General features: G+C 38.7%; 1 protein-coding gene across 1 annotated transcript in view; it reads left to right on the top strand.

Moving 5' to 3' along the window:
* The window catches only part of LOC103779965 (ubiquitin-conjugating enzyme E2 E2-like), a 64,354-nt gene that overhangs the window by 22,659 nt on the left and 14,938 nt on the right, over positions 1 to 26,757 (top strand). Inside the window, exons 2-3 of the mRNA XM_008947611.1 lie at positions 3,760 to 3,892; positions 17,170 to 17,317. Of these exons, the coding sequence (XP_008945859.1) occupies positions 3,760 to 3,892; positions 17,170 to 17,317 (281 nt within the window). The remainder of the gene's footprint in view (positions 1 to 3,759; positions 3,893 to 17,169; positions 17,318 to 26,757) is intronic.

Here is a 26,757-nt window from a genome sequence, read left to right on the forward strand (position 1 = left end):
TTGTACTGGACAAGCAGTTTTTAGCAGCACTACTTTCAAGTAACTGCCTGCCTAAAACATGTTGAGGGAATAGAAAATACTCAGTGCATTAAGCATATTTAAAGCAAAATTAATTCAGTTATAGAAGCATTTAAAGTACTTTGCTACTAACTGTAACTGAAGTGCACATATTTCACCTACACGTATATATATGGGATGCAGTGGCAGAAGTAGAATATGTAAGGAGAGGGAAATACAAAGGAGACTATTTTATATCTTTTAACTCCTTTGTCCTGAATTTCATACACCCATATTGATATCTTTCTGGAAGAGGAAAAAGGCTGACTCTATGTCCACCCACCCCAAGTCTTCCAGTGAGCAAAACGTCCCCAGCAGGTAAACTGGTCAATATTCTCTGCAGTGCCTCATCAGGAGGATAATGACAGCTGAGAGGTAGCTCTTGACAAGCCATTGGTTACTCCAGGGCCTTTATGCTCAGCTGCACCTCCTTGGTTACAAATTCCAATGCTGGAAATACGAGAAGTACTAGCTCCAAAGTCACACCACATTGTTCTCACTGGACTCCTTGACAGCATCATCCTGCAAGTTCACTAGGATTTCAGTGTCAGGGCTCAAAGAGGGAGGCTGATCTGGCAGCAAACCTGTCCTTCTCCTAACCACCTTATTCTTATCATTCAGCCACTTCCACCTGGAGCTGCCACAGCCATCATTATTTCTCCCCTGAAGCCGACTGATTTAGTAGCAGGCAGCATGTGTAGGCTCTGGCCTGGGGTCAGTTGAGTTCAGGACAGATTTAGTCTGCCCTTTCCTGAGCGGGTGCATGTCTGAATTTGTCCCTTCAAAGATAACAGAATTTCAGGCACTTGAGATGTTTGGTTTACTTTCTTTGAGATCTGTGGTTTGGTTGCCAGTAACATTAATAGAGCTGGAATATAAATCATACTGAATGTAAAACATTTGGGCTTCAGTGTGCTGGGCAGATAGCCATGTAGAGAGAAGGGCAATTAAATCCTCTTGCATTATAAACCTTATAGAATAAGGCTTTGGCTGAGGTCTTGCACATATGGGAATTTTCTCTGGTGAAGACTGATGAGTTGTCGTTCTGGTTGCCAATAATGTAGCTAAATAAAAGGCTAAACAATTAGGAAAGGAGGAAAACAAAGATAACATACCTGTCAAACTTTTTATATTATTAATGTGCAAGTGAAAAAACTTTATGCTTGTGCATGCTGTTGCTTTTAATACCAGCTGTTGTCTGTGCTGCCTTGCTGCCAGCAAAGACTCTTAACACACAAGCATCGAAAACAGCAGTGTTCCCACACTCCATACAATTCAAGCTATTCTTCAAATTAATAACAATACTTAATAAAGCTTCATCTCTCATTTGCAAAGAAAACCTTCAATTAATGTTAATCAGCATCCTCAGAATATGATCAGGCTGGGCTTGTAGCTGGACGTGCCGAAACAGTTCATCTGGCAGATGGAGCATTTTCCAACTATTCTAATTAATGATTGCTCATTTCAAATGTTAATGAAATTAAATAAATAGGAAAAACAAATAAAAATAATATATTTTATGAAAATGTGACTATCAGAGAGAGTTCTGATCAAAAATGTGAGGCTTGCTCAAACCCAAGAAGAGCCAAATCATCCCTTCCTGAATAAACAAGGTCTAAAAAAGACAGTGTCCGCTTTTGTCACTCGCTGTTTCCAACCATTTCTCTGGGACCAACATTTATATCACTTCCATCTTAACCTGCTGGCATCAGCTGAGTCATTGCTTCTGCAAGTGTTAGAACATTTTTCTTCAGAAAATGGGAAAGGTTTTCCTTCACGTATTATGAGCTTCTTTTCATGTAAGATTTAGACTGCCCCTGCTTCTCGCCTCTTCTATTTGAACTGATTGCCTGATTTTATTTTTTAGGAGTTTTACTTTCTGTGAACCTTGTATATACCATAGCACTGATGTAGGAACACGTTCGTTTGGGCTTATAAAGAATTCAATTAGCCCCTTAATGTCTAGTTCAGTCACAATTAAACCTTCCGTGTTGACTCAGGATTGGTCTTTCTAAAGGCAGTAGAGATGTTTTTAATTATTCATTCTCTGGTTTGTTTCTTACAGCAGTCTCAGCTGTGCTTTATTATTCAAAGGTTAATGCAAAGTGAGAACTGGGTAAATTAAATTTGTTTGGCAGCTAGCAACCTGATGTATTATAGACACTGTGAAATATGGATGAGAACGCTTCTGCTATTGTGACACTTAAAAAGCCAGGTTTTATCTTCAAAACAATTGCTAGTTTTTTACTGTGGCTGATAGAAAATGAACATTCCATAATATTCTAGTCTCTGTAACCCATTTTTGTTAAGAAAGCACGTAGTTTAGAAAGCCAAGAAGCATTAAGAGTTATTATAGAAAATTGATGGAGGTGCCATGACTAATGAAGTACACTGCACAGTACTAAGCCACACAGTTGTACGCAAGGAATCATGCAGTCAGAAGTTTTAATGAAGGGAGTCCAAGGAATTTCAGGTGAAAGAGGGTTTTATTAACTTTCAGTGAACAAAATGAATAGTTGAGCAGTGAACATGACACGATGTCGTATAATAATTGTATGCCTTGGGTACATTGTGAGGCATGGAGCATAGCCAAGAGCTTTCATCTGTTCTACACACAGGGTTATTTCAGAAACCCCTGCATGCTGTGGAAATCTTTATTGCAAACATAACAAGAATTGTTTCACAAGAAATGCCTTAAGACAATACCACATCACTTATTTGAAATATCTACCAGCACTGCCTTGCTCTGAAAAATATTAATCAGGTATCTAGAAGTCACCATCCTAAATGATCCTAATTAAAATTCGGGTCCTGTATCAGTAACTAGTATCAGCACACCGTGAACCAAAAAGAAGTCTTCATATTCCTTAAGAGGCCACCCCGAGTAAAATATGTGTTTCTATGGACAGGATTATGTTGTGTGAAAGGAGGCTGTGTTGGCTTTTGGAAGAGTCGTTCAATAACTTGTATTAGTTTTTAATTTGATTGGGTCAGGAATTGACCATATGAGTGAGAGATTTTTCTTATTTCCCATAGAGGATTATGTTTTGTACATTTTAAATATTGTTTCCGTACTGTGTTTTTAAACGAGGACTTTGAATTAGCATCACCTAACAGTTTAACCCATTTGCTGGTTATAATATTTTTAAAGACAGGGTGGCGATTGCAGAGTAAGGCAGCCTTCTGTACTAGTGACTGGAGAGCTTAGGTTAGTGACTTAGTGCAGCAAGGTCCTTTGTACCCTGCTCAGTCTTTAGTGCAGTCTGTGATGCATAATAATATGTGTAATTACACTGCTACTGGCTGATGAGGTAGGTGGATGAGGAGGTAGGTGAAAATAGGATGGCTTGTGAGGCAAGAGAGTGTCAAGACACCTCAGCAAAGTCTCTATATCCTTGCACTGTAAATACTTCACATATGCCCACTAAAATATTTGAGATAAGATGGTCAGGAATTTTTCTATGCTTATTTGAATAATTTATAATGTGAGTTTAATACTTCTTCCTGGCTGAACGTATCACTTCACTGACAGAGCTTAGGACACCATTTACATGTTTTATCCAGGACTAAATTAATGTGATACACAATTTTTTACTTGTTGTGTTATTGCAAAATCAGCAGTACTACTAGTAGACTATAACTGATGCAGTATATTCTTGATTGTATGTAGTTATTATGTTATATTTTTATTTTCTGTTGTAGTGCTGGACCCAAAGGAGACAACATTTATGAATGGAGGTCAACTATACTGGGGCCTCCAGGGTCTGTATATGAAGGCGGAGTTTTCTTCCTTGACATAACATTTTCACCGGACTATCCTTTTAAACCACCTAAGGTTAGTAGGAGGCTGTTAGAAGTCTGATAGGAGTCCTCTCGTGGTATTTTTAAATGTGTATGTTGGTATGTCATTGTAGGCTTAAATATAAAAATTTCAAGGTAATAATGAATATTTAAACGGGGTATTTTGATGGAAAGAATTTTAATAACTGCCTAAAATTTGCCTACATGTTGCCAGTGTAGCTGGATGTGTATGGATTTATTTAGGAAGTGGTTGCATGATTTCCAGCAGTTGTTTGAGTTGGATTTGTTTCTAATACGAAAGCATTTATATTTGAGTTGCACCCTTTAAAAGCTGCTGAAGATACTTAAAGTTTCCTGTTGACCCATCTCATTCAGTAAGGCAGTCTGACAAAAATATGCACCTTTCACACACCCCCATATAAATTACATCTTCAGATTCTAGATATATTATTGCTCATGAAGTTATAAGCAATTGCTTTACATAAATTTTCTGGAAGAATGTGGAAGTATGGCAGGAAAGGCCCAAAACTGGCATGATAGATGAGAGATTTATAGAATTCCTTACAGATTCATTTTCTAATGCTGTCAATAATGACAGTAACCACAAACATGGAACTGTACTAATAATACGAAGATGGCCAATCATTACTATGACTGAGCAGACTGGGAATGTCAAACAGGAAAAATCCATTGATTGTGAAGACTGGAAAAACCGAAATGGGATGACATGAGGTAGTGCAAAGAGTCATTGATAACCAAAAGTAGTAATTGCTGAGGGAGAACGTTAAAATGGGGCTTTAAAGGGTGAGCATGGGATTATTACAAACAACCCACCTATAAAAAAGGCAAATACACTCCTGAGATCCTTTGGCATTGCCTGTAGAGATAAGGGATTACCAGTGTCATATACAAGACACTTGTAAGACTTAATCTGTAGGACCGAGTGTATTTCTTAACACACATATCCACTAACAGCAACAGAAACTGGGGAAATTTACCCCACGGGGCTGTTAATAGAATCAAATAAACTGATGGGCCTGTCTTTTATGAAACAAAGTGAAAAGCAGTGAATTGTTATCTTGCCAGTGTGGAGTGTGATGGTCCAGAACAGGTCTCTGGAAGGAACTATGGGAGCAAAAACATTCTTTTTGACACATCTGTCAAAGGGTTGGTACAGCATGTCAGTTTATAATAGAAGGGTATTGCATTAAGAGGGAGAGTAGCTGATTCCTATTTGATTACCATGAGTATACTCTTGAAAGAGAAGTGTTTACAGACAGAATTTTAATGCCGCAGTAGTAACATTTATAGTAGTTAACACTGATATTATCAGGAAAAGTTTTTTTTAAAACAATGAGAAGTATGAATTCAAAGTGCTTGTCATTCTCTATATTGGACTTTCCCGGCCAGTGACCTAAAGGTGAGTCAGTAGATTAGTGTGAGAGATGGTCTAACTTTGCTTCCCTCTTTTAGTGTTCCAGTTTAGGGAAGCTTGGAGGTCACTGACAAGACTTGCAGGAGTTGTACACCTTGCTGACTGCACATTTTCTGGTTTAGGTAACTGTGATTACACAGTGAAGAAAGAATTTGAAACTTTAAAACTTCTTCTTTAGTTGGTTAAATCTTTGGGTACCGATGTCCTGTTCTTCCTGCCTCCCTACCAGCTCAAGCCAGTCCAGTTCATTTTTGCTATACAAGATCTGTCTTAACAGGCCCCTTTTGATTGGATCTTTGCTGGGCTTAGTCTGTTTGTGGTAGCTGTAATGGAAGGATTACATTCAGTCCTCCAGCAAATTAAAATTATATTATTTAGGGGATATTGGCATATACACTAAATGCATTTATTGACTAGAAAATAGAGCTGGAAGTTCTTTCAGAGATCCAAACCTAATATGTAAAGAACTAGATCTGAAATACAAGTTGGAGCGATATCTTTTGTCGTTTTCTCTGTGAAATCTATTGAGTCTTGAGGCAATATATGCAATAGGCATGCTTTTAAAATACAAGGTGAAAGTCCAGTTTGCTGTCTCACCATGATGTAAAGACTTTTCTAATCCACGCTCAGTTGTTTGGCAACTGTTATTTTGAGACGTGAGTAATGCAACTGGTCATTGGTTATTAATGAAATACCAGGCAAAGAGGTGGTTCTTGTCCTGCTCCTAAAAATCCTTTGTAGCAGATTTTTTCGACTGCCATTATCTTGAAGCCAATTGTCATTATAGGAGAAGTGTGCATATAAATCATATGAACATGTACTTCTCAATAAAGGATGAAAGAGTTGATGATGCCATATTGTATTACTAAAAGGCTGGTATTTATGGTGAGGGAAATTGTTATCTCTAAGAAAGTAATGAGTACATGTGCACAGGGGACTAATATCAGATGTAACTAATGTCATTAACACACTTTGTACTTATGGATTATGCATTCACTTCAGCCTCTCTTGTAAATGACCCTTATTTTCAGTCCTGCTGTAGGCTCTCTCAAACTTTTGCTATTTCATTACACCTGTTTTCCAGACCCTATGAAACTGATGCATAGGTGAAATAGTTTGGGAAATCCCTTGAGTAAAGCAGCGTGGGAAGGTGACTGCTTGTCATGAGGTAGCTGCCGCCAGTCCGTATGATTGGAAAATCACAGTTAAATATGTTCTCCACACCCTTATTTCTAGCAAAAGGAAGGTAGTCAGTACATGGACATGACATATGGCCTCACAGTACAGTGCAATCTGTGTCACTGGGTGTTGACAGATGTTCTCCTTCACCATAAGATTTGTGCTGTTTGCTGCTCTTCTCAAAATCAGGAGTCCTAGGGTTATGGGAATAGATCATCCTAGATATTTTTTCTAAGCATAGTGCCACTCCTTATGGCTCTATCATCGTAAAAAAATCTAGAGATAAAGTACAAGACTGTGGAATGTAGTGAGAAAGACATAAAATGTATTCCTGAGTCTTGTCAAGATTACCTCCCTTTAAGTACATAGCCGAAAGGGTCTAATTCACATTTCTCACTCTGATTGAATTCATACATTACTCCTGAGATTTCTGTGGGCCATTTTCATCCCTCTTTTACTATCAAGTTAGGAAACATTTAAATGAGTACTGTCAAAATTGATCTTCCAAAAATGTGACCACAGAAGACCTGGGAAGAAACAGAAACTCTATTTCCCAGATGCAATTACTTGACCCAGCCTGAGGTTCCAAAGGCAAATGCCCCATGTCACATTAACATAGTTACTGTTAAAGGGCCTAATCCAAAGTGTATTAAAATCTGCAGAAAGATCTCCACAATCCCTTTCTCCTTATCTGTTCTCAGACGTTGTGAACTCTATTATTATGCATGTTGCACATGGATATTGGGAAGAGTAAAATATTTTTTTAATAAGAAAAATATATTGAAAGTAGTTTCTAGATAAAGGTCTTTTATTTTTATTATAATTAAAATACATCTGTGATGTTACCATTGTTTGGTTTGTATTATACAAAGTTCTCAGTATTTTCTGAAGGATCCAGATTCCTGCTATAAACACTGTTAATGCCTGTTCTGATCATTTGGCATGTTGAGGAAAACATTAACTAAAATAAAATTAAACGCATGAGAGAACATTTGCACATGAATAAAAGATGTTTGAACTATATTTTGGGGGATGGATTAAAAAATGCACAAAATTATTTTCATTTGTACTTCTAGATAGCCTTTTTTCTCACCTTGTCTTTAGCATGCAAAAGAAACTGAATCACTCATTCATTCAGGTTTTGTTTAAACAAAATATCTATCCAAAACTTTAGCTGTTATATATTTCTTCTTTGTTTTACCTTTGTAGCATTCAATATCACTTCCTCTTAATATTTTAAGGTTTTGTCTTTATTCTTTACATTCCCTAATTACACTGTGTGGTCCAGGTCATGTTCCTAGTTTTGTATAGCCATGTATCACTGTCATCAGGTTTCCCTTCCAGTCTGCACCAGTCTTGCCCCTACAGGTCCATATGTCACTATCTCTCTAAAGTTAAGCCATGAGCATAACATCAAATTAGGTTTTGCTTCACTAAAATAGAATATACCATGTGGTAAATCAGAGTATAATTTGCTGTCATGATAACAATTTTTTTTCCCCTTTGACATGAGACTGTTTCAGTCTTTCAACTTTGTCTCATGCATTGAAACTGGACTCCAGACTTTCCTGAGCCAGAGGTCACTGACCCTTTCAGCTCTGCTTTCCGTTTAAATCAATGGCATTTGGCTTTACTCACAACTGCAGCAAACTCTTGCAGAGGAGGGAGTTGTTTTTCCCAAAAAAAAGTTTAACTGTGTGTGACTGATGCAGCCTGAATAGGGGTGATGGAGAGCCATCCCAGTCTACCTCCAATTTATCTCTAATACGATTTTTAGAACAGCTCATCTGAGAACTAACAAATTAGCTTTGGCTTTCTGGGAGGCTCTAATCAATTAAAAATATTTCCTCACCTCCACTGTGAGCAAGCTTCTGTAGCACTGCGGAAATTAGCTGAGCACCCAGTTGGCTGAGTCAGCAAGAAAAGAGGAAGTCTGCAGAACTGCTGCTCTCTTTTCAGCTGCATCCAAAGCATCACGTTGGCTTTATGAGATGCCAGGTGTGAGGAAGGTGTGGAACAGACAAGGCATAGGTGTGGATGTGATCTCACCTTCTGCTAAAGGCCAGATGCTGCTGAGACTTCAGTCTTGGTCACAAGGTGAGGTTTCACTTCAGCCCCACAATACAGTATCTCCCTTGTAGTGCAGTGGTCTGAAGAATAGAGAAAGCTATGCCCTGTTCAGGGCAGCCACTTAAAGAAATTACTAAAAATACTTAGATGGCCTGCCAAAGAAATAACCTTGCATTTCTCCAGTGCCTTAATGACTCCTCAGTGTTTTTTAGAAATACCTTTGAGATTTCTTTTTTCTGCTAACTATCTTCCTTTCATCCTTAATGGATTCAGACAGTTCACCCCTTGGCTTTAACAAAGGAAAGCTCTCTCTCTTCCTCTGTCTCTTTTTTGGGGTATTGAATGAGCTATATAGCTACACACAGATAAGTGTCTCTTGGGAGATGGTGTATCTGTGGCTGTACATATATGTATATATGTACATGTATATGTGAATAGAGGGTGTCACAGCCTGCTCTGACAGAAAGAATTTCAGCTCAGCTTCCATTCTCAGTCCACATAGTCACCAACTGGTAAATTCCCCAAGTATGCAAAATTTTCATAGGAAATCCTTTAAAGGTTAGCCATCATGACAAATTAACACTGCATCTTTATGAACAATATAGTTATTGTAGGCAGGGAGGTAATTTCATTATCCTGCATACTGGCCCTCTGGAGCAGGACACCTTGACAAATCAGGAAGCCATACCATGGTCTCATACAGGTGTTTGTAGAGAAATGAAAGCTCTTCAAGAGAACTCTACCCCCACAAATTGTCACTGCAGTGGTGTCAGCATTTTCGTCAAGAATGATCTTTATTAATAGCTTATGCTCTCATATTTGACTGCATTCAGTCTATTACAGTGTCAATTCAATTTAGCTGTAGCTGATACAATATGGATATATCTATCATTATCCTAGGACTCCGCTAGCTTTATTTTTGAATTTGAGTGATTTATAAAATCTCTTAATCCCAACTCTACAATTAATCTTGCTAGGGACTTTAATCTCAACTGACTGAAAGGTTCACAAGACTTGAAAGCTGCAATAAGCTAAATCACATTTAAATCAAAATTAAAATAACAGAAAACTCCATTTCCTCCTTGTAAATCTCATATGTCTATTGAATGACTGAAAAATTGTTCTCAGCATTTGAAAGCTGAGCTGTTTTAATTCAGCTGCTTGACTGCAAGGAGTGTCTTGCCTTTGCAAATATAATGCACAGAATCTATAAAATCTAGTCTTAATGGCAATATTAAGCATATCTAATTTTTTGCATGCAATTGTGAGAAAATGCTAATCTCTGTGCACTAAATACTATGTGGCATCCTTCTTCTGTAGTACGAACATTCTACTTATTTCATAAATTCAGCCTCATATCCTTGGTTCTACTCTACTTTTTCATGCTTACTTTATATGTGATTGTCTCTTAAGAACACTTTTATCCATTGTGTAATACAAAAACAGTGCTTACAAGAGTAGACAAGAAAAAATCAGCATCCCTTGCTATTTCTAGCCTAAATTCTTAAAATGAACCTTACCTCCTGCTCTTCTAGGAGCCGCTTTTCCCAGACCTGCAAACTGCAGCATGCAGTTCCCACTCTGGCACCACCTGCAGTGAAACTCCCCTTGTCCCACAGGCCCCATATCATCATGCAGTGCTGAACCTATAGGGCAGGGTGCAGCAGCACAGGGCTAAGCACAGGTCAAACCCAGCTGGCTTCTGAAGAAACTTCAATGTTTCTCAAAAAGACAGAATCACAAAGACATAACGTGGAGGACAGAGATGCAAGCAGACATGTGTCAGGCTGAGGAAAGGATCACTAACTACATTTTATTGTGAATAAATGCAAAAATCACTTCTGATAGGAACAATACTGTGTGAATCTCTGAGGTTTCCTTTTAATTCAGTTAGCTGATAATTCATCTAGCAATTGCCAAATTAAATCATCATTTCTTCTAATGAATAGCCTTCTTTTTCACTGTTTTTAATATACCCATTTATATCAGTAGTTTGTATTGATTTATTTAGTGTTGATGGAAATGTCCCGATCCAATTAGTATCTTTCTGTTTTCCCTCTCCAAAACTTAGGTGGTTCATTACTTCTTTCTATTTCCTATGAACACCCAGTGCACGAAGCTCCTCCAAAAGGTCATGTAGAGGCATCTTATGGGAAGTTATCTTCTGCCTCACAGCAGTGGTTTGCATACTGTGTGCCAAATAAATTTTCAAAAGAGGAGTTGTGTCTATTGGATGTTTCAGAAACTGTAATTCTGCCATATCACAGACATTTTACTACTGCATAAAATCCACATGCGAGCTAAAAATACATCATATATCAATGTTCTCTCTTCTCCTCTTCTACATAAACACACAGATGTATAAAAAGATGTGAGGGAAGTACTTTTATGTGCACTATTGCTATAAAATAAGAGCAGATGAACTGATTGGGACAGAAAACTGCATTTTGAGGTCAATCTGCCTAGAACTTCTCATGTAGAGAGCACCTAAATACCCAAAGGCTGTTAACATTGGACAAGAAAGAAAAGTACCCTGTGCCCAGAGCCCTGTGCCTGCCATGCTTGCCTCTGTCTCAGTTCCCTGAGTGCACCCGAGAGCTCCCTTCCTACAGAAACATAGAAGAATTAGGAAGAACAGTTAAACGCCAGGTACTGCCTGTCACATGGTGATATACCTTTTTTCCATGTAGAATAAAAATGTTGCTGTGTGCTAGGCTTACTCATATTTAGGTGAGAAGAGCTGGGTTGCATTAAAGCAAACATGAAGGAGCACCTTGGCTAACTCAGGGAGGCATGCATGTAGGATGCTGCAGCCTGCAGGCTTTAAACTACAAAAGGGAGGATTTATTTTATAAATTAAATGGCCAGTAAATCTTAAAAAATGTTACTCTCTATAAAAGGACTTTATTGCTGACTTTCCACGTGGAATTACTAATCATAAGAAAGATTATGCTGATTAAATGAAAATCATTTTATAAAAAACTCATACTGACTTTGTCAGAGAATGCTTTTAATGCTTTACATCTTAGAATACTTTTTCTATTCTGAATGTCCCTAGCCTGAACATTTCTTCTTCTTTCCTGCTCTTACTTTGTTTTCAGAAAGAGTTTAGGATGTTTTTATTTGCCCTCTCAGGTACATCAAAGATTATCAAGGTCCCTTTTCACGTATTCTGCTATTAAATCTGTCTGCATAATGAGTTTATTTATATAATGTAGTTGTTTATTATTACTGTGCTTATTACATTTTTTCCCCTGCAACAGCCTATTCAATGAGACAGTGGGAGTAGTTACTCAGCTTCATAATTGCCATGCATATAATGAACAATTACTCATGTTGCATACTATCTCATTTTCAGTAATATTAAAGATTAACTCATGTGGATGCTATTATATCCCTTTTACATTGTTAACATTTTTGGCTAGCTGTGTCTCACATGGTGCATTTTGACAGAGAAACCCAGAGTAATTTGCATATCAAATTTTTCTGTAGGTCAAGCAAAAATAATCATAATTTATTATTTCCTGATAATGCAGATGACTTATATTTCCCTTCAATAAAATTAACTATAGCTACTCTTTACCAACTAAAATTAGATGTGAGCAAGTTTTTTAAGAACTGGCTGAAGTTCATTTCTTGGCACGTATTTACATCATGCTCTTTAACAGTGAGCACCATGTGGTCAATCGTTTAGTATGCACTTTATGGGGTAATCCGTTACATATTTCAACAATTCTTCATCTGCGTGCCACAGATGTGTAGTTAGAAATCAGAGATCTACCACCCTGTCTTAGAAAGGCAGCCTCTTTGCTAGGCATAGATAAAATTAAGTGTACTCTGTAAGAAATTTAAGGATGCTAATTAAAGGTTATTGTATGAACATCGCCTCACTCGGATCTATAGATATTTTTCATTTAGGTTGTTTTAGAGTATTTTTCTAATATGACTAAAGCGTGTAGGCCTGATATTGGGGTTTTTTTATTATTCTCTATGTTTGAGTAGACAAATCTATTGCTCATAAAGCCTGACAAACTGGGATGGAAACTACTTACTCTCCCCTGAGCACCGTGAACATCGTCATAAATGGCACCATATTTTTTAATATATATATAACCTTTTCTGTATGCAGTACAACTTCTTCCACTTCAGGTAGTGCCACCACAGTTTTATTAAAACAGAACTCCTGGGGAATATTTGAGGAAGACAGAAGTTTCATTTCAGGCAGGCATGCGGGACTGCATCTTTACACAAAATGAAAGAGCTTGAAAGGAACTTTCCAAAACTGCAGGAATGAGAGCCCTGGGATCTCAGCTCTGCTTCCCGTGTTGGCTGAGTAAAAAGGGGTTGGTTTTGTTTGTTCTCCTGTTGACTCTGGGGATCTTTCATATTTCCCTGCACAGTCACCAGGCTTCAGGGGGAGAAATGAGGAACAGAAGGTGAGGGTTTGAACCCAGACAGGCTGAAGAAAGCCATTCCTGAGAGCACACTGTAGTCCCTTGTGTGCTAATACACAAACCTGGAGAATCATTTCTTCCTCCTGTTATGTTTTTGAAGAGAATGACGAGTGAATTCAGTGGCTTCTGAAAGTGCATGAGGTGTGTTTGTTGGATCATCTTTTTCAGAGCGGCAGTGCCTTTACGTGCCTGTCCCTGCGTCTCACAGCAAAGCTAAAGCAAGTCACACACTGCCGACGTCACAGTGACTGCTTGGGTTTAGACCTAACATAGGAGCATTCAGTGCAAAAGATAGATAGTAAGCAATTTTGGGACTACATCATGCTGGAAAACTGGTGTTCAAAATCACTCTAAGATCCAGCAGTGATTTATCTTGTGTGCAGCCTCCAACCACTCAACTAAAATCCATCTTAATTCAGTATTCCCAGGTTTTATACAGTATTTTTTCAGTCCTAAAACTTATTCAATAAACAGCCAGCCATAGCTTTACATGTACTTCTTTTCTTTCTGATTATTTTTTCTCCATTTTAAATAGATAACCTCATTTGCTTCTTAGAGACTGTGTAAGGGGATTTTTTTTTTGTTTAATTCTGGTCACAGTATTCAGAAGGGTTTGGCGTTCTTCAGTAGATAAACAAATGAGTTTATTACTGTTGACTTCCAGAACTGATTGAATATAAATTCCTTATCATTACCCTTCAAAATCTTGTTTATAGTACTCTTAGAATTTCCAGAAGGTAGTCCCATGTTTCCCTGTTTCCTGTGCTTTGCATTTTTCTGACCTGTACTTCTATTCAACAAAAATGAGATATGCTCTTAAAAGTGCAGAATCAAAGAGGCTGAATCCATAAAGGACACTTGTTGTTTTTTTTTTTAAAAAAAAAAAGAAGATAAATTACCTCTCTGCCATTCAGTTGTTTGGGGATAACTTTTCTTATACACCCACATACTCCCTTGAGCCCCTGCATAGGATTGTTTCAGTGTTTTCATTAGGAGATAAATAGAATTAGATTTTACCATTTATAGAAACCATTTAAGTGGCATCAAAGTGAAAAGGTGACTATAATAAAAAAAAATGTCATTCCTCTGGAATGGTATTATCATTTGGTTTCTCTCTACACATAACTTTAAATTGTGGGTATGGTAACTACAACATCCAGAAAGTTCCATGTCAGAATTTCCCACATTAGCTGCAATTTGAGGCAATACCTGGATGAGGAAAGCAATATGCCATCCCAGTTTCTGAGGTTCCAAAGCATCCCTGTGCTGCTTTCAGATAAGTACACCATTACCTGCCACCGTCAGTCCACAGTTCCCAGTGTATTAAGGCTGTCCTTAGTAGAGCTGATTCTGAAATTCTGAAATGTTTGATTGGTTTTTTTTGTCATTGAAATGCCTCCATGTACTTAGGCAGGTATTTTAAAGCTCACTGGCATGTTTGGCGAGTCAGTGATATATTTATCAATGATAAGCAGCAAGCCTTATCTTGTGAGTGAGTGCCTTCCTCAGTGTCATGGGTTTAAGATGTGCTCATAAGTGAAGAAATGCTACATTTCAGGTCTCATTAATTGCTAAAAATAGCCTTCCACCTACAAACGGGTGTAGTTCCACCTACGTTTATCCAGCTAGATAGTATTGAAATGTTTACCTCTGTTCATCCCAGTGGCTCTGTGAATCCTGCCAAATTCTCAGTATCCTTGCTTCAATACTTCAAAAGCAACTGAGGCAGGAGAACGTGTGGCAAATGTGTTTGTCCTCTCAGCTGACAGCAAAACAGCTACACGTTAATATACAGGCTCAAATCAATGGCCTTCTCTTAAGCAGGTTACAAGCTTAGACTGACCTGTCTATAAATAATTTAGAGGATATAATTTAATCTGTGCAATGGATTCAGTGTGCTTCCCCCGCATTCAGTGAGACCACATGTATCTTATTACTTTGTGTATTCAGATACCACTGAATAGTCCTCAAATTTTTCAGCACATGAACACAGGAAAACACCTTTGTTCACAAAAAGAGTTAAGCAAAAACTTTATTCCAACAACATACTGAGTAATAAGCATACAGTACTTAATTAAGCAGGTGCTAAAGTGTCAGAGTCATGGGACACCCAAAGTGTGCATGAGGTTAATCTATCTGGAGAATTAATGAGCACTGACCTACAAATCACAGGGTGCTCCTCCACACTTGCCCCTTCTGTGGACACTTTTGAGATGCAGGTTGTGTAGGGTAGTTCAACACTCCTGTGGATCTGTAACCTTCCTCATTCAAATAGCTTTCCTTCAAATTGTAATTTCCTTCAAATAGGAAATAGCTTTCCTTCAGAGACAAAAATAAAATTTTATTGCTGAATATTACTTTCTTGATCTTACAGAAGACTTCCTTCACTCCAAATGACGAGTGTGCTTGGACTCCTAATGAGGGGGAAAAAAATAGATCATATGACTGTGGTGTTTGGATCAGCTGAGCTGATTGTGCCAGAAACGTTTTACGTTCTCATAAAAGTCCTGGAAGTGAAGGGCTTAGACTGGAAAACAATACATGAAACCACAACTGTAGGGGGAAAAAAGGGAAGAATCTGCAAATACGTAGGCTATGAAGTGGCAACTGTTCAAATTATGCTATTAATTGGCAATACCCTTACACACACAGATGCGTTTTAAAACTGCTGAACTTGCTTTGTTGGGATTTTTGTTACAGAACTCACGACATGACAGTGGGCTCCAAAAGTGCTTTTCCAGATTTATGTGGAAAAGTACTTACAAGAAAAAGCATTTCTTGTTGAATGTAATGTTTTAATACCAGAAATCTACTACCTTTTTTTTTCACTATTTGTCCAAGCTACTTGATTTAATCCAAAGGGGCAGAATTTTTCAGTGTGTTAAAAAATTATATTTTTAAACAGGAGGAAACTTGGTACCACAGTATTTCACTGTATCTTCTCTTCTGATTACTGATAAGTGGCCTAATCTCAACCTCACTGAAATCACTGGGACTTCTGATAGTAAATAATATCTGAATGGGAGCATGCCTGTCATCAGTTTCCATTACTCTCCAGAAGCAGGTTTCTCAGCGTGGTAGAGCAAGGATAGGTGCATAAGAACCCAGTTATTAGCACTGTCCAACTCTAGCAAAGACCACAGCTTCCTAAACTAGGGTGTGCTTTGCCTGCTGTTGTCTCCTGCCTAATCAGACCCTCTGTTGGCAGTTATTGCTGGTGAGGTAGACCACTGAAATTGTACGTTTTAATTTTAGTTATTATGAACATATCATTAAAAACATCTGGCTTGACTCACTGTTTGGGTGAAACGGATGGAGAAATTAGTCCTTGATGACCCCAAGATGTTTTTTTTTTATCTTGTCCCTTCCTGTCCACTAGCCGTAGTACTCATTGAACTATGAAGTAGACTCTTGTAACTGAACTTCTTTTAAAATAAAAGGCCTATATCTTCAGCTTGAAGCAGAAGCACACCATTCTAGGCTAAAAGAAGTCATCTTATCCTTGGCTTGTTACATATAGGATCACCTGGGAGACGATAGAAAATGGATACAGAAATCCTCAAAATTAACTACAAATAAAATCCAGAAGGTGTCCGTAAGCCATTCTACTGATTCAACTGTAACTTAAAGTTTTGAAATAAAAGCATTTTATTTGAGCAGTATTTCTCAAAGATATTTTACTTTGCCTTTTCCAAGAGTCACCCATGTGAGGCCTCCACTATTTTTTCACAGCTTAATCTATTGGGTCAAACAATGAACAGATGAAAGCAGTGGAAGAATCTGTCTTTTTCTGCCTTCCTTCAAAACACGAAGTAGCTGAGGGCCTGAGTTGTGTATGTTGTGCAGATCAGGGTCTGCAATAGTTTTTTTTTTTTAACCCATACAAAAATAATGAGATTGATGAGATCAAGGCACAAGGAAGCTTTGGAAATATGTCCCATTCTCACCTTGCACAAACCAGTTCTGCTGCTGGCCACAGGTGGAAGACACAGACTTTGTTTTCCTTATTTTCGTATGAATATCCCTGTCTTGCCCAGTCTTTAACTGACAATAGCAGAGTACTGTCATTCCAGCCAGGAAAGCAGAATGTTAGTTCAAGTAATATTTTAATTGCTTAATAGTCGTGTCATTATTGGCTTGAACACCATTGTACTTAGACACACTCTTTTCTAGGTAACGTTTCGGACGAGAATCTACCACTGTAACATTAACAGCCAAGGCGTCATCTGCCTGGACATTTTGAAAGACAACTGGAGTCCAGCATTAACCATTTCTAAAGTTCTCCTCTCCATCTGCTCCCTCCTCACAGACTGCAACCCGGGTAAGATGAATTAACTTTCACATTCACATTCATTCACAGTTCATATTTGGTCAGCTACTAGAATGTGGTCAGTTCACTATTCTAATGCTACCTACTAAAAAAAACTATAAAAATGTAAATTTTGTAATGCCATTCATTTAAATTAAGACATGGTATAGAAAGGAAACAATTTCAGGAACTCAAGTGAATTTTTAATACTTAAGAATAAGAATCTTTTAATTCAAAAAGTTTAATCAGTAGAAAATACCTTGTAGTAGGCACTAATTTGGATATTACAACTAGGATATTAGTACCAAGAAATATTAATGAGTTAATAAATATTGAAAAGGCAAGCTTTCATTTAAATATGCTGATAATATGGTCTCTGAAAAGAATATTAATAGTAGTGACAATGATAGATGTCTAACACAGACTCTACAAATAATGAAAATTAATTTAAATGAGGTTTATTCAATATCCTGGACAGCCAGTGTGAGTACTCAAAGCAAGCTGTCATTCTTACTAACTAGCATAGCACTTAACCTCTTCCCTCAGCTCTTTTAGATTTGTTTTCTGCCATTGACCACTAGATCTGTAATTTCCCCTTTCTCTTACCCTATTTACCAATGAATGATTCTGACTGTAGCCTTGGAAAATTGTAGTTCATAGAAATTATTAAAGAATCATTGAAGAAAAATGAACCAATCTATTTACACATCTCGAGGGCTGTTGCTGGTTTCTTTTTTATTGCATGCTTCAGTAGTTCTTTCTAATTTGCCATCTAGTTTTTACAGCTTTAGGTTTCCTGGTCTTAAACTTTTATCCGCAACCAAAAGGCTAAAAATTGCTTTGCAAAGAGCAGAATGTGAGACTCTTGTGTAACCAGGGGCTGAGTCAAAAACTGTAACAGAAAACTGAATTATTTCAAAGCTCAAAATAAGATGAAAGTGGGCAAAAATGCAGTTGAATCTTTATGTTCTTGTGGGTTCATTACTGTATGTAGGGTTAAAACCCGTGGCATTCCTTCCACCTCAGAGCTGGAGCAGAAGAAGAGCCCTGTGTTACCATTTCAGGCACATTTATTTCAGGTGTGTTGGATGCACTCTGAAAGATTGTCTCTGAACGATCGAACTTCTTCTAGTGTCTACCCCAAAACAGGCAAAGGTCCCCATAAGAAGTCAGGCAGATTGATGAAAAAAGTATAAAGAAAAGCAAATTAATATTTGCTCATATGTCTTAGAGACCAGGTAAGGAGCTGGAGACACTTAAGAGCTGTGTTGGGATTGAGAAACTGGCACTATGTATGTGCTCATTTGTGGCCACTTCTCTTTGGAGGAATACAATCAGCTTGAGAGCTGGCCACCCGCCAGCAGTGATTTGAAATGTAAAATTTACCACCTCTGCCTGCTCAATCTTCCTCTTCCCCTTAGACTATTTTACAAATGCTGTCAAGCAGCAGTTTTAGCTGACCAAATGTGTAAGAGGAACACTGAAAACAGTTGCCTCTAATATATGATCATATGCAACAAGTTATGCTAAAAATAGGAGAGTTTTTTTCAGTTTCTTTCAGTTAGTAGCTGTAAATGTTGCCATGACTATAGGAAATACAACCATTTTATGATGTTTCATTTTCAATTGTTCTGATTACTTAGAAAGCAATTTTGGATCTTGTTATGGCTTCATGTTAAAATTTTCCTATGATTTTTTTGAGGAATGTGTGCTATTTTTTAAATTGTATTGTGAATTTTGCTCACCTGAGATGCTGATGGCAGGTAGCTGTGAACTGCTGAGCCATTTTCGCCTTCCTTTGAGATCACCTATTTTGTGTTAGATAGTAAAAAGTGAACTTTTAGTATTAGTGATGTACAACAGAGGGCTTGCAAAAACTTACAAGTTGTTACTTTTCAGCATATTGCTTAATATGCTACAGCTTGTTCTGGTTGTACTGCCCGTCCGTTTTCTTAAAAAATGAAATTTTTTCATTAACAAATGATTGGTTCCTTGCCATCCAGATTGAATAGGATGGATGGATGGATGGATGGATGGATAGATAGATAGATAGATAGATAGACAGACAGATAGATAGATAAGTAAATAGACTGATCACTGATAGATAGATCAGTGAGATACCTATCACTGAAATATATCATATATATAAGTACATATATAGATAGAGAAATGTGCATATATGTATTTTCTTCTCTACCAGGTGTATTTTCTGATCCCTTGATCCTCTTTTTATCTAACTGGTTTGGCACTTTCTAAAGTCAGAAGCCCAACAGGGAACTCGATTTTATAAGCAACTTTGAACTCTTTGTTCACCATTCATCAGCCAGAAGCAGATCAGGTCAAATGGAAAGGCAACAGTGAATCCCCCACAAACATAAACACTTGGGATGGGTGAGCTTTCCACCCCCAGCCTCTCTGAAGGGAAAAATCAAGTATCAGTTACCCCCTAGTCTTACATTTATGCAAATCTTCATTAGAACAACAAATAGCAGTAAGAATGGCAGCTAATTAACCCTCAGTCATATGCAATGATTAAATGGAGCTGAAGCACAGCTGCAGCTTCATTGGCAAGCACTGCTATTCTTCTCCAGCAGGCTAGGCAAATGAAAAGAGGTATTTGCTCCTGCCGCTCCTGTCATTCACACGGTAATCTCCAAAAGCCACGGAGAGAGTCTCTTTCCTCCCCGGTTATACATCACCACCCTTTGTTCCCTAGCACCCCAGGCAGGAGCAAGTTTGTCCTTTTTAAACAACTCATACAATCCTTTACTCATAGGCTGTCTCAGACCTTTCAGTCTTGATTATTATTAATTGTCTCTATTTTGCTTGGCAGTATCAGCCAGTAAACTGTGTTAATGAAATGTCTGAATTTTGTAACAGCTGGCTGAGTTTCTTCAGGGGGGAAGAGGTGCCGTAGGGTTTGTGTACGAGTGAACATGTGTGAACTATCTGGGAGTGCGAGAGCCAACTGGAATGGTATCAGAGAGATGGGAGAGATGATGGGATACATTAGCGTTCAGTCCAGGCATTCGTATTTAAGGTGGTACTCTGGAGCACAGGACACATCTCTTTCTACAAAGCAGGGCCCCAATCCCATAAATATTTTGGCATGTGCATGAGCAACCCTATGAAAGCTGATAGATAAATTCATCTGCGTGAAACCGAGTATGTAAGTTCTCGTAGGCTCTGCACCCGAGTGCTGAAGATATTTCCTTCCAGTGCTAGCTGTTAGGGCTTGGGGCTTGCCTACGTGGGTAGTTAGTTACTCCAGAGTAACTCCATGTCTGGACACTCCCCTCTTTGAAAATGTATGAAGGCAAGTCATGAAAAACTGTCTTACTTGGAGTAAAAGTCAACTGTACCTGAAGCATTAGAGCAGAGCCTGGGGAGTGTAAATTCCCAATTCCCACACTGCCTTAATCCAAAGGATGGCTCCTGAGGTTTTGTATTTTTACTGAGCTGCACGTATCAAAAGATTAATTATTCTTATATTTAGAGAGCTGATGATGCTGTTCTGGATTAAAATGCTTACTGTTCTTATTTAGTCATTGCCACTCCAGCCCTGCCAAAGGTTCTCAAGCCCCAGAAAAGTTTCATTTGCAAATGCTTCTGAGAAAATAAATGGAAAAACTGATCCTGTAGTGCAGTTTTTTTCTTTGCGTGGCCCCTTCTTCACAGGTTCTGAGCCCGGCCTTGGCTGGCCTGACTCTCCTTGTTGTCTGAACAGTCTGACATCCAGCCGTGTCTGCGCAATAACGTACAACTTAGCCTTGATTAGGACATCAGAACAAAGCCTGCTGCATCTCTCTCACACCAGCTTCTGCCCTTTTGGTGTCATCCTCCACTTCTAGCTCCTCACTGTTTTTCCCACATAGAACTTCCACAGTCAGTGGGCATTTTATCCCTCAGCTGACATTCCCACTTTGGCACTGTTCCTGATCCTCTTCCCCGTGTGGCAGTCTGTGCCAGCGGCGAGCTCTTGTGCAGGGAGTGTGCATGGTGGTGCAGACAGAGGGTAAGTGGGCAGGCTGAGATGGGCAGCAGCCCCAGCATTGCATGCTCACAAATGGGCCAGCTTAGGCTGAATACTTGGCTGGCAGCTGTAACCTAAGTAACTGCTGTGGGGCTCTACAGAGCCTCCCTTGCTCTGCTCTTTAGAAAACTGCCTTTAGAAACCTCTGCCTGGTTTCTAGACACACAGGAATTTTATACCCACTTGCTTTTAAGCAACTCTTATCTTACAGCTTAAGTGACCATTTTCTTGTTTTTCATTCCTGATATATTGGTGAAGAAATATCCTCTTTCCTCCTGATCTTTATTTGCTGCACACTAACTAGACCTGTGTCTGTTAGCCTGTTTCCATTCCCCTCCATGTCCTCGCAGCCCTCTCATGGCCCTGTATCATGCTGCACTCATCCTTCCTGAGCGTGCCTGACCCGTGTGGAGTTCATCAGGGCATGAGGCACAGGCAGAGTAACCTGCTCATCACCAGTGACATCCAGGTGGAAATATTTACTGCTCCCTGTTGGATGTCCCCATCTCACTGGCAGAGGTTATTTCTTTTTTAGTCCTGTTATTTTCACTGTTTGTCTACTTTCTAACCCAATTTAGTGAAATGACAGAGGATGGAAAGGGAAAAAGGAAGAGGAAAAGGGAAAAAAGGAAGGAAGAGAGAGCAAAGAAAGACAAAGCTTTTGCTAGAAAAGGGCATTAACCTCTGGTAAAGGAAATACACAAGCAACTGCCAGCAGTACTCCCTTCACCTGGGTCAGCATTAGCCAGCTTACTTGGTCTGACTCTGCTCTCAGGCTCTTCAGTGGCATACCACATTAGCAGTGTAAAGCTGTTTGTCTCTTATTATCCTTCAAACCTAATAGAGAGTGTGTGAGAGTTCGTTTAGTGTTACATATGAAATTTGCCATGAATGTAGTTTGAGATTGGAGCAGACATGTCCCCAGAGTGCTTGCAAGAATAAGTGAGTTGGACAGACAGTGCACCATTACTGTAATGTGAGCCCCTTCCATCTTTGTAGGAGTTGCAGGTGCTCAGAACATCTGAAAAGTAGACTGCTTATGTTAAAAAACTTCACAACCCATATTGTGATTTTCAAATCCAGAGTACCTCAGTGAGAAGTGTATGTGCTGTTCTCTACAAGTACAGCCATGAATCATGAGTTTACTAGATGGTTTCATACTTTGTTAACCCACATTAAGTAATGTGGCTGTGCATTTTAACAACTTACATTTATTTAAGCATAGATAAACAAAGTCAAACAAGATCTTGAGATTATGGGGTTCTTTTCTCACTAAGACACACTTTTGAGCTTTCCTTACATGAGTCATCTTTATGTTTTGCCTTTATCTTCCCTAGAAGCTTTGTTGTTTTCATCCCAGAGTAGGTACAACTGGCAATGTTGGATAACGTAATACTGTTGTTTTTCTATTGCAATTATAAGTTATCCATGTGGTTTGGCATGATTTAGGTTTGTCTTAACTTTTGGAAAAAAAATATATTTACACCATTACCTGCCTGAGAGTACTGGTATTTAGAAAACTTTAAAGTCTGGTTGCAGTTATTACAATATTCTTTTTCTTTTTTTTTTTCTTTGCTATTTTCTTAATAGTTTACAAGGTTCTGTAGCCTTCTTGCTGAGAGTATAAAATCCCAGTTCTGTCATCTTTGCAGAAAAGGATCCAATAGTGTAATTTAATGCGTATCTTTGATCCTCAGTGGGATCTGAAACAGCACTTTAGAGAGTGACTTCAACAGAAGCATAAAAGCCCTAAAAGCCTGAATGGTATTTTCCCTGCTACAAAGCTGCTAGCCTTGCTGCTGTCTATTTCCAGGACCTTTGCAAAAGAGTAGTAGGTGGGGAGAGTTAGGTCGCACAACACATGAGTGGGAGAATTGTATTAGCACACTATCTTGATTTCTCAGCCCATTCCCCTTTCAGCCAGCAGTAGACATTTTTGGAGGGAAGTTGGTGTCCTGCTGCCATGCCACTGCCCTGTCCCTCAGCAGGTTTGCCTTCAACAGCCTCCTCCAAACAGAGTATAGGCGCAAGTGCAACGCGGGTAGTTCTGGTGTTCAGAAAGTTTGAGCACATCCACATTTTGAATTTGTGTTAGTGTTTGGGAAATTGAAGCCTCATCCAATTCTTGTTTATAGCAATACTTAATCTCTCCCAATTAGCATAAGGTATTGACAGGTAAATCTAGATAGGCCAGTTAAAAAAGTCCATTGCCACCCTGACAGAAGCTCCTGCCCCTGCACCGCCCCTGGAATTGCCTTCTGCACATCCCAGGCAAAGGGAGGGAGGTTCACCTGAAGCCTCAGGAAAACCCGCTGCCACTGGGAGACGAGAGAGGCTGCCAGCCTTTGACTTGACACCCATCAACACACTCCATTCTCCCAACTCTGCTTTGGACTGATCACATCCAGTACAGCGGCATTAACAACCAAAAATTGCCACAGCCACTTCCAGAGCAAGTGTGTGTTGCCACGTTGGGTTCTACAGGAATAGCTCTGGGTTTTCAGCCAATAAGCTCCAGCCATACTGGCATGCATTTTAATACACTACTAGATGTCCACTGTATCAATAAAGAAGACCTGTTTTCAGAATTACTGAGAGATTTGAAAGTGCTAGCCTGTCCAAGGGGAAGGGAAAAAAAAAAAAAAAAGTTTTAAAAATAAATCTAAGGCAGCTTAATAAAGGAAAATGTAACATAGCTGTAAAAATAAAATCTGTTCCATGCTGGAGCGTTTGGCTCCGAGTGAGGATTTGGCTGGCTTGTGGTCACAGTTCTGCTGTTTGGCTTCCATGTTCGAACTCTAAAGTAGCCACCCAGCCCCAGGTAATGAAGGAAGGTCCATGCCCCTGGCCACTCAGCAGACTGGATGTATCTTTTTTCTCTGTTCTTCTATACATCTCGATTTAACAGGAAGCATGTATGGTGTTTCTCCTCATCTGATGCTTCTCCATAGCAGAGGCTGCTTTCTGTCAGTGCCAGTTCACATCAGATGTTCCATCTGCAGTTTTTCAGACTCCCCAATTACTCTTTCTTTTCCCCTCATCCTGAGTTGTGAAGTGAATATAGAAACTCTCAATGACAGCAAGTTCAAGGGATGAGCCACCTCTCATTTTCCTCATTCCTGTAATTTTTTTCCTTAAAGCCATAATGTGCACATTTTGCTACTATCAGAAATTTTGCTTCAGATTCCAATCTGATTTTTTTCGTCGCCATTTAGCAAGATACAGCTTTGTGCAGTTTATCAAACAGGACTCCTAGTCTTTCCTGTGCCCAGCTGTATTCTGCGCTGGTTCATAATGAAATTTTATTTCCTTTAGAACACTTTTGTCAAGGCATACAGAAGACAGGAAAATCATAAATGCTTCTTCTGTAATAATCCAGAACATATTTGAGTAGATTTGTCAAATGTGATTAATATTCTGAAAAATTACTGAAGTGCTTAGAAGTTGGCAAGCCAACTTTATTTGTCCTGTTTTATGAGGCTGGCTAACTCCTGCTGTTTGAATCTTCCCTGGCACCCACAGGCTACCAGGTGGAACGTCACAGCACTGTACAATCAGACATACAACAAAATAATCTCGTTTTGCCATATATCCTCTTTGTAAGCAGCAGAGGGTCGTGTAAACAATGAAATTGCTCTGTTGTCTGAGATTATTTCTATTTTTTAGCTTGGAGCTGTTTTACCCTTTTCTTCAGAGTTTGTATACTGTGCTCTGACAGGAAGCAGGCAGGTTTCTGGGCTGCTTCGACACAATGAAAAAAGCTTTCTTTGTACCTAGAGCAGGAAAATACTCTATGTTGTGTCACTCAAGCATGGCAACAAGTAAGAGACAGTAAACAAAAGTTAGAGCAGCACAGAATCAGTTCATGTTGTAGGGGTATTTTTTGGTTTCTTCCAAGTTGCAACATAACCTTTCTGTCCCTTTTTAAATCTTTGTCGTGGGTTGTCTCCAAATGAAATGAGCTTGCTCTGGAGGCTTTTGCTTAGCAAATAGAAAATGTAGTGTGTGATTGCTCTGCTATCTTGGTGCTGCTGGACTGAGAACAGTGAATGGGTGTTTTATATAACAGTCATCGTAATAAGTTCTAAAAGAGCATGAAAGGAAAATGCAGTATAAAACTGTTGGGTTTTGTTCTGCTCTCAGTGAGTGCAGAATGACATCAAAGGTGATGGGAAAGGCCTTGGGAAAAACCCATCACCATCAACTTAATACACATAAGCAAACCAATCCCATCAATTGCAACAAAGTTAGTTTTGCCAGAAATTACCTATTTATCTTTAAATACTGTATGTTCTCCTGCCAGTTTTGCAAAACCTGCTGTACATTTATTGAAATAATGTGTACGTATTTGGATGGATCATATCATATTCTAGAGCTGATATTTACAAATTCTTGATACTCTATCAGTGGCTTCTCTTTCCATTCCTTTTAAAAGATAGTGTACGTGTTATCTATACAGTAGTATGTATACAGGAGCAATTGCTATTCAATAGCTTGGATCGCTTACAGTTTCTCATATACTGAGCTGCGCCCACAGTACCAATATGTTAAAGGCATTTAGGCACCTAAAGATGCCAGCAGAGAGCCAAAAGGGTTCTCAGGACTTTCTGTGGGATTTAGGCATCCAAAATCCCACTAATAGTCTCTCTGCACTTCCAGGCAGAGACTTTGTATACATCTGGTCTTTAAATATTTGCAGACACATACACCTATATGTGTTAAACTCTGTGGATGTGACCTATAAACATGAAGTTAAACATATGTAAATGCAAGCAATGCAGCAGCACGTGATTAATAATAAATAACATACAGATAGGTATTGAAAGAGAATTAATTTGCTTTGCCACAAAGAGCTGATGGTAATGTTAAAAGATTTTGTTCTTATCAATTGACTAAGTCCCCTCAACACGAACCCATGACTGTGGGGATTATTGTAACAGCAGGAGAAACATTTGTGAACTGTCATCCCTTTAGTAGTTCTCAGGAAAATATGTCTTGGAATATCTCCTAATTATGTGTGCAGGAGGAGGAGGCTTGGATCAGGATTACTATTTATGTTGGCCTAAATCTTTGCTCTTTTCAGTTGCACAGTGACAGCACCTTATGGGTGGAAGAGCATTGCTCATGAGCATAGAGGCTTTTTGTGTGTTTAGATTTAGGCTATTCAAAGCTCACAAGGCATCATTAAAAAGATTAACACAACTATAGAAGCAGAATTGTTTAGAAATATGTAGTTTTAAACCCACTATTATGGTTTCAGAAGTCTACAGTCAGTTTAAATAATTTTTTCTCTGAAAACTGTCCGGAGCTATTTACATAAGGAAATTGGTAGATTTATGTAATTTAGAAAGTGAAAGTAGACATTATTTTTTAGAAATAAAATGTGCAATCTGTATTTTGTGATATCCAAAGCATAAAG

Source organism: Merops nubicus, unplaced genomic scaffold, assembly GCF_000691845.1.
Source record: "Merops nubicus isolate BGI_N331 unplaced genomic scaffold, ASM69184v1 scaffold6679, whole genome shotgun sequence".
Taxonomy (NCBI): Eukaryota; Metazoa; Chordata; class Aves; order Coraciiformes; family Meropidae; genus Merops; species Merops nubicus.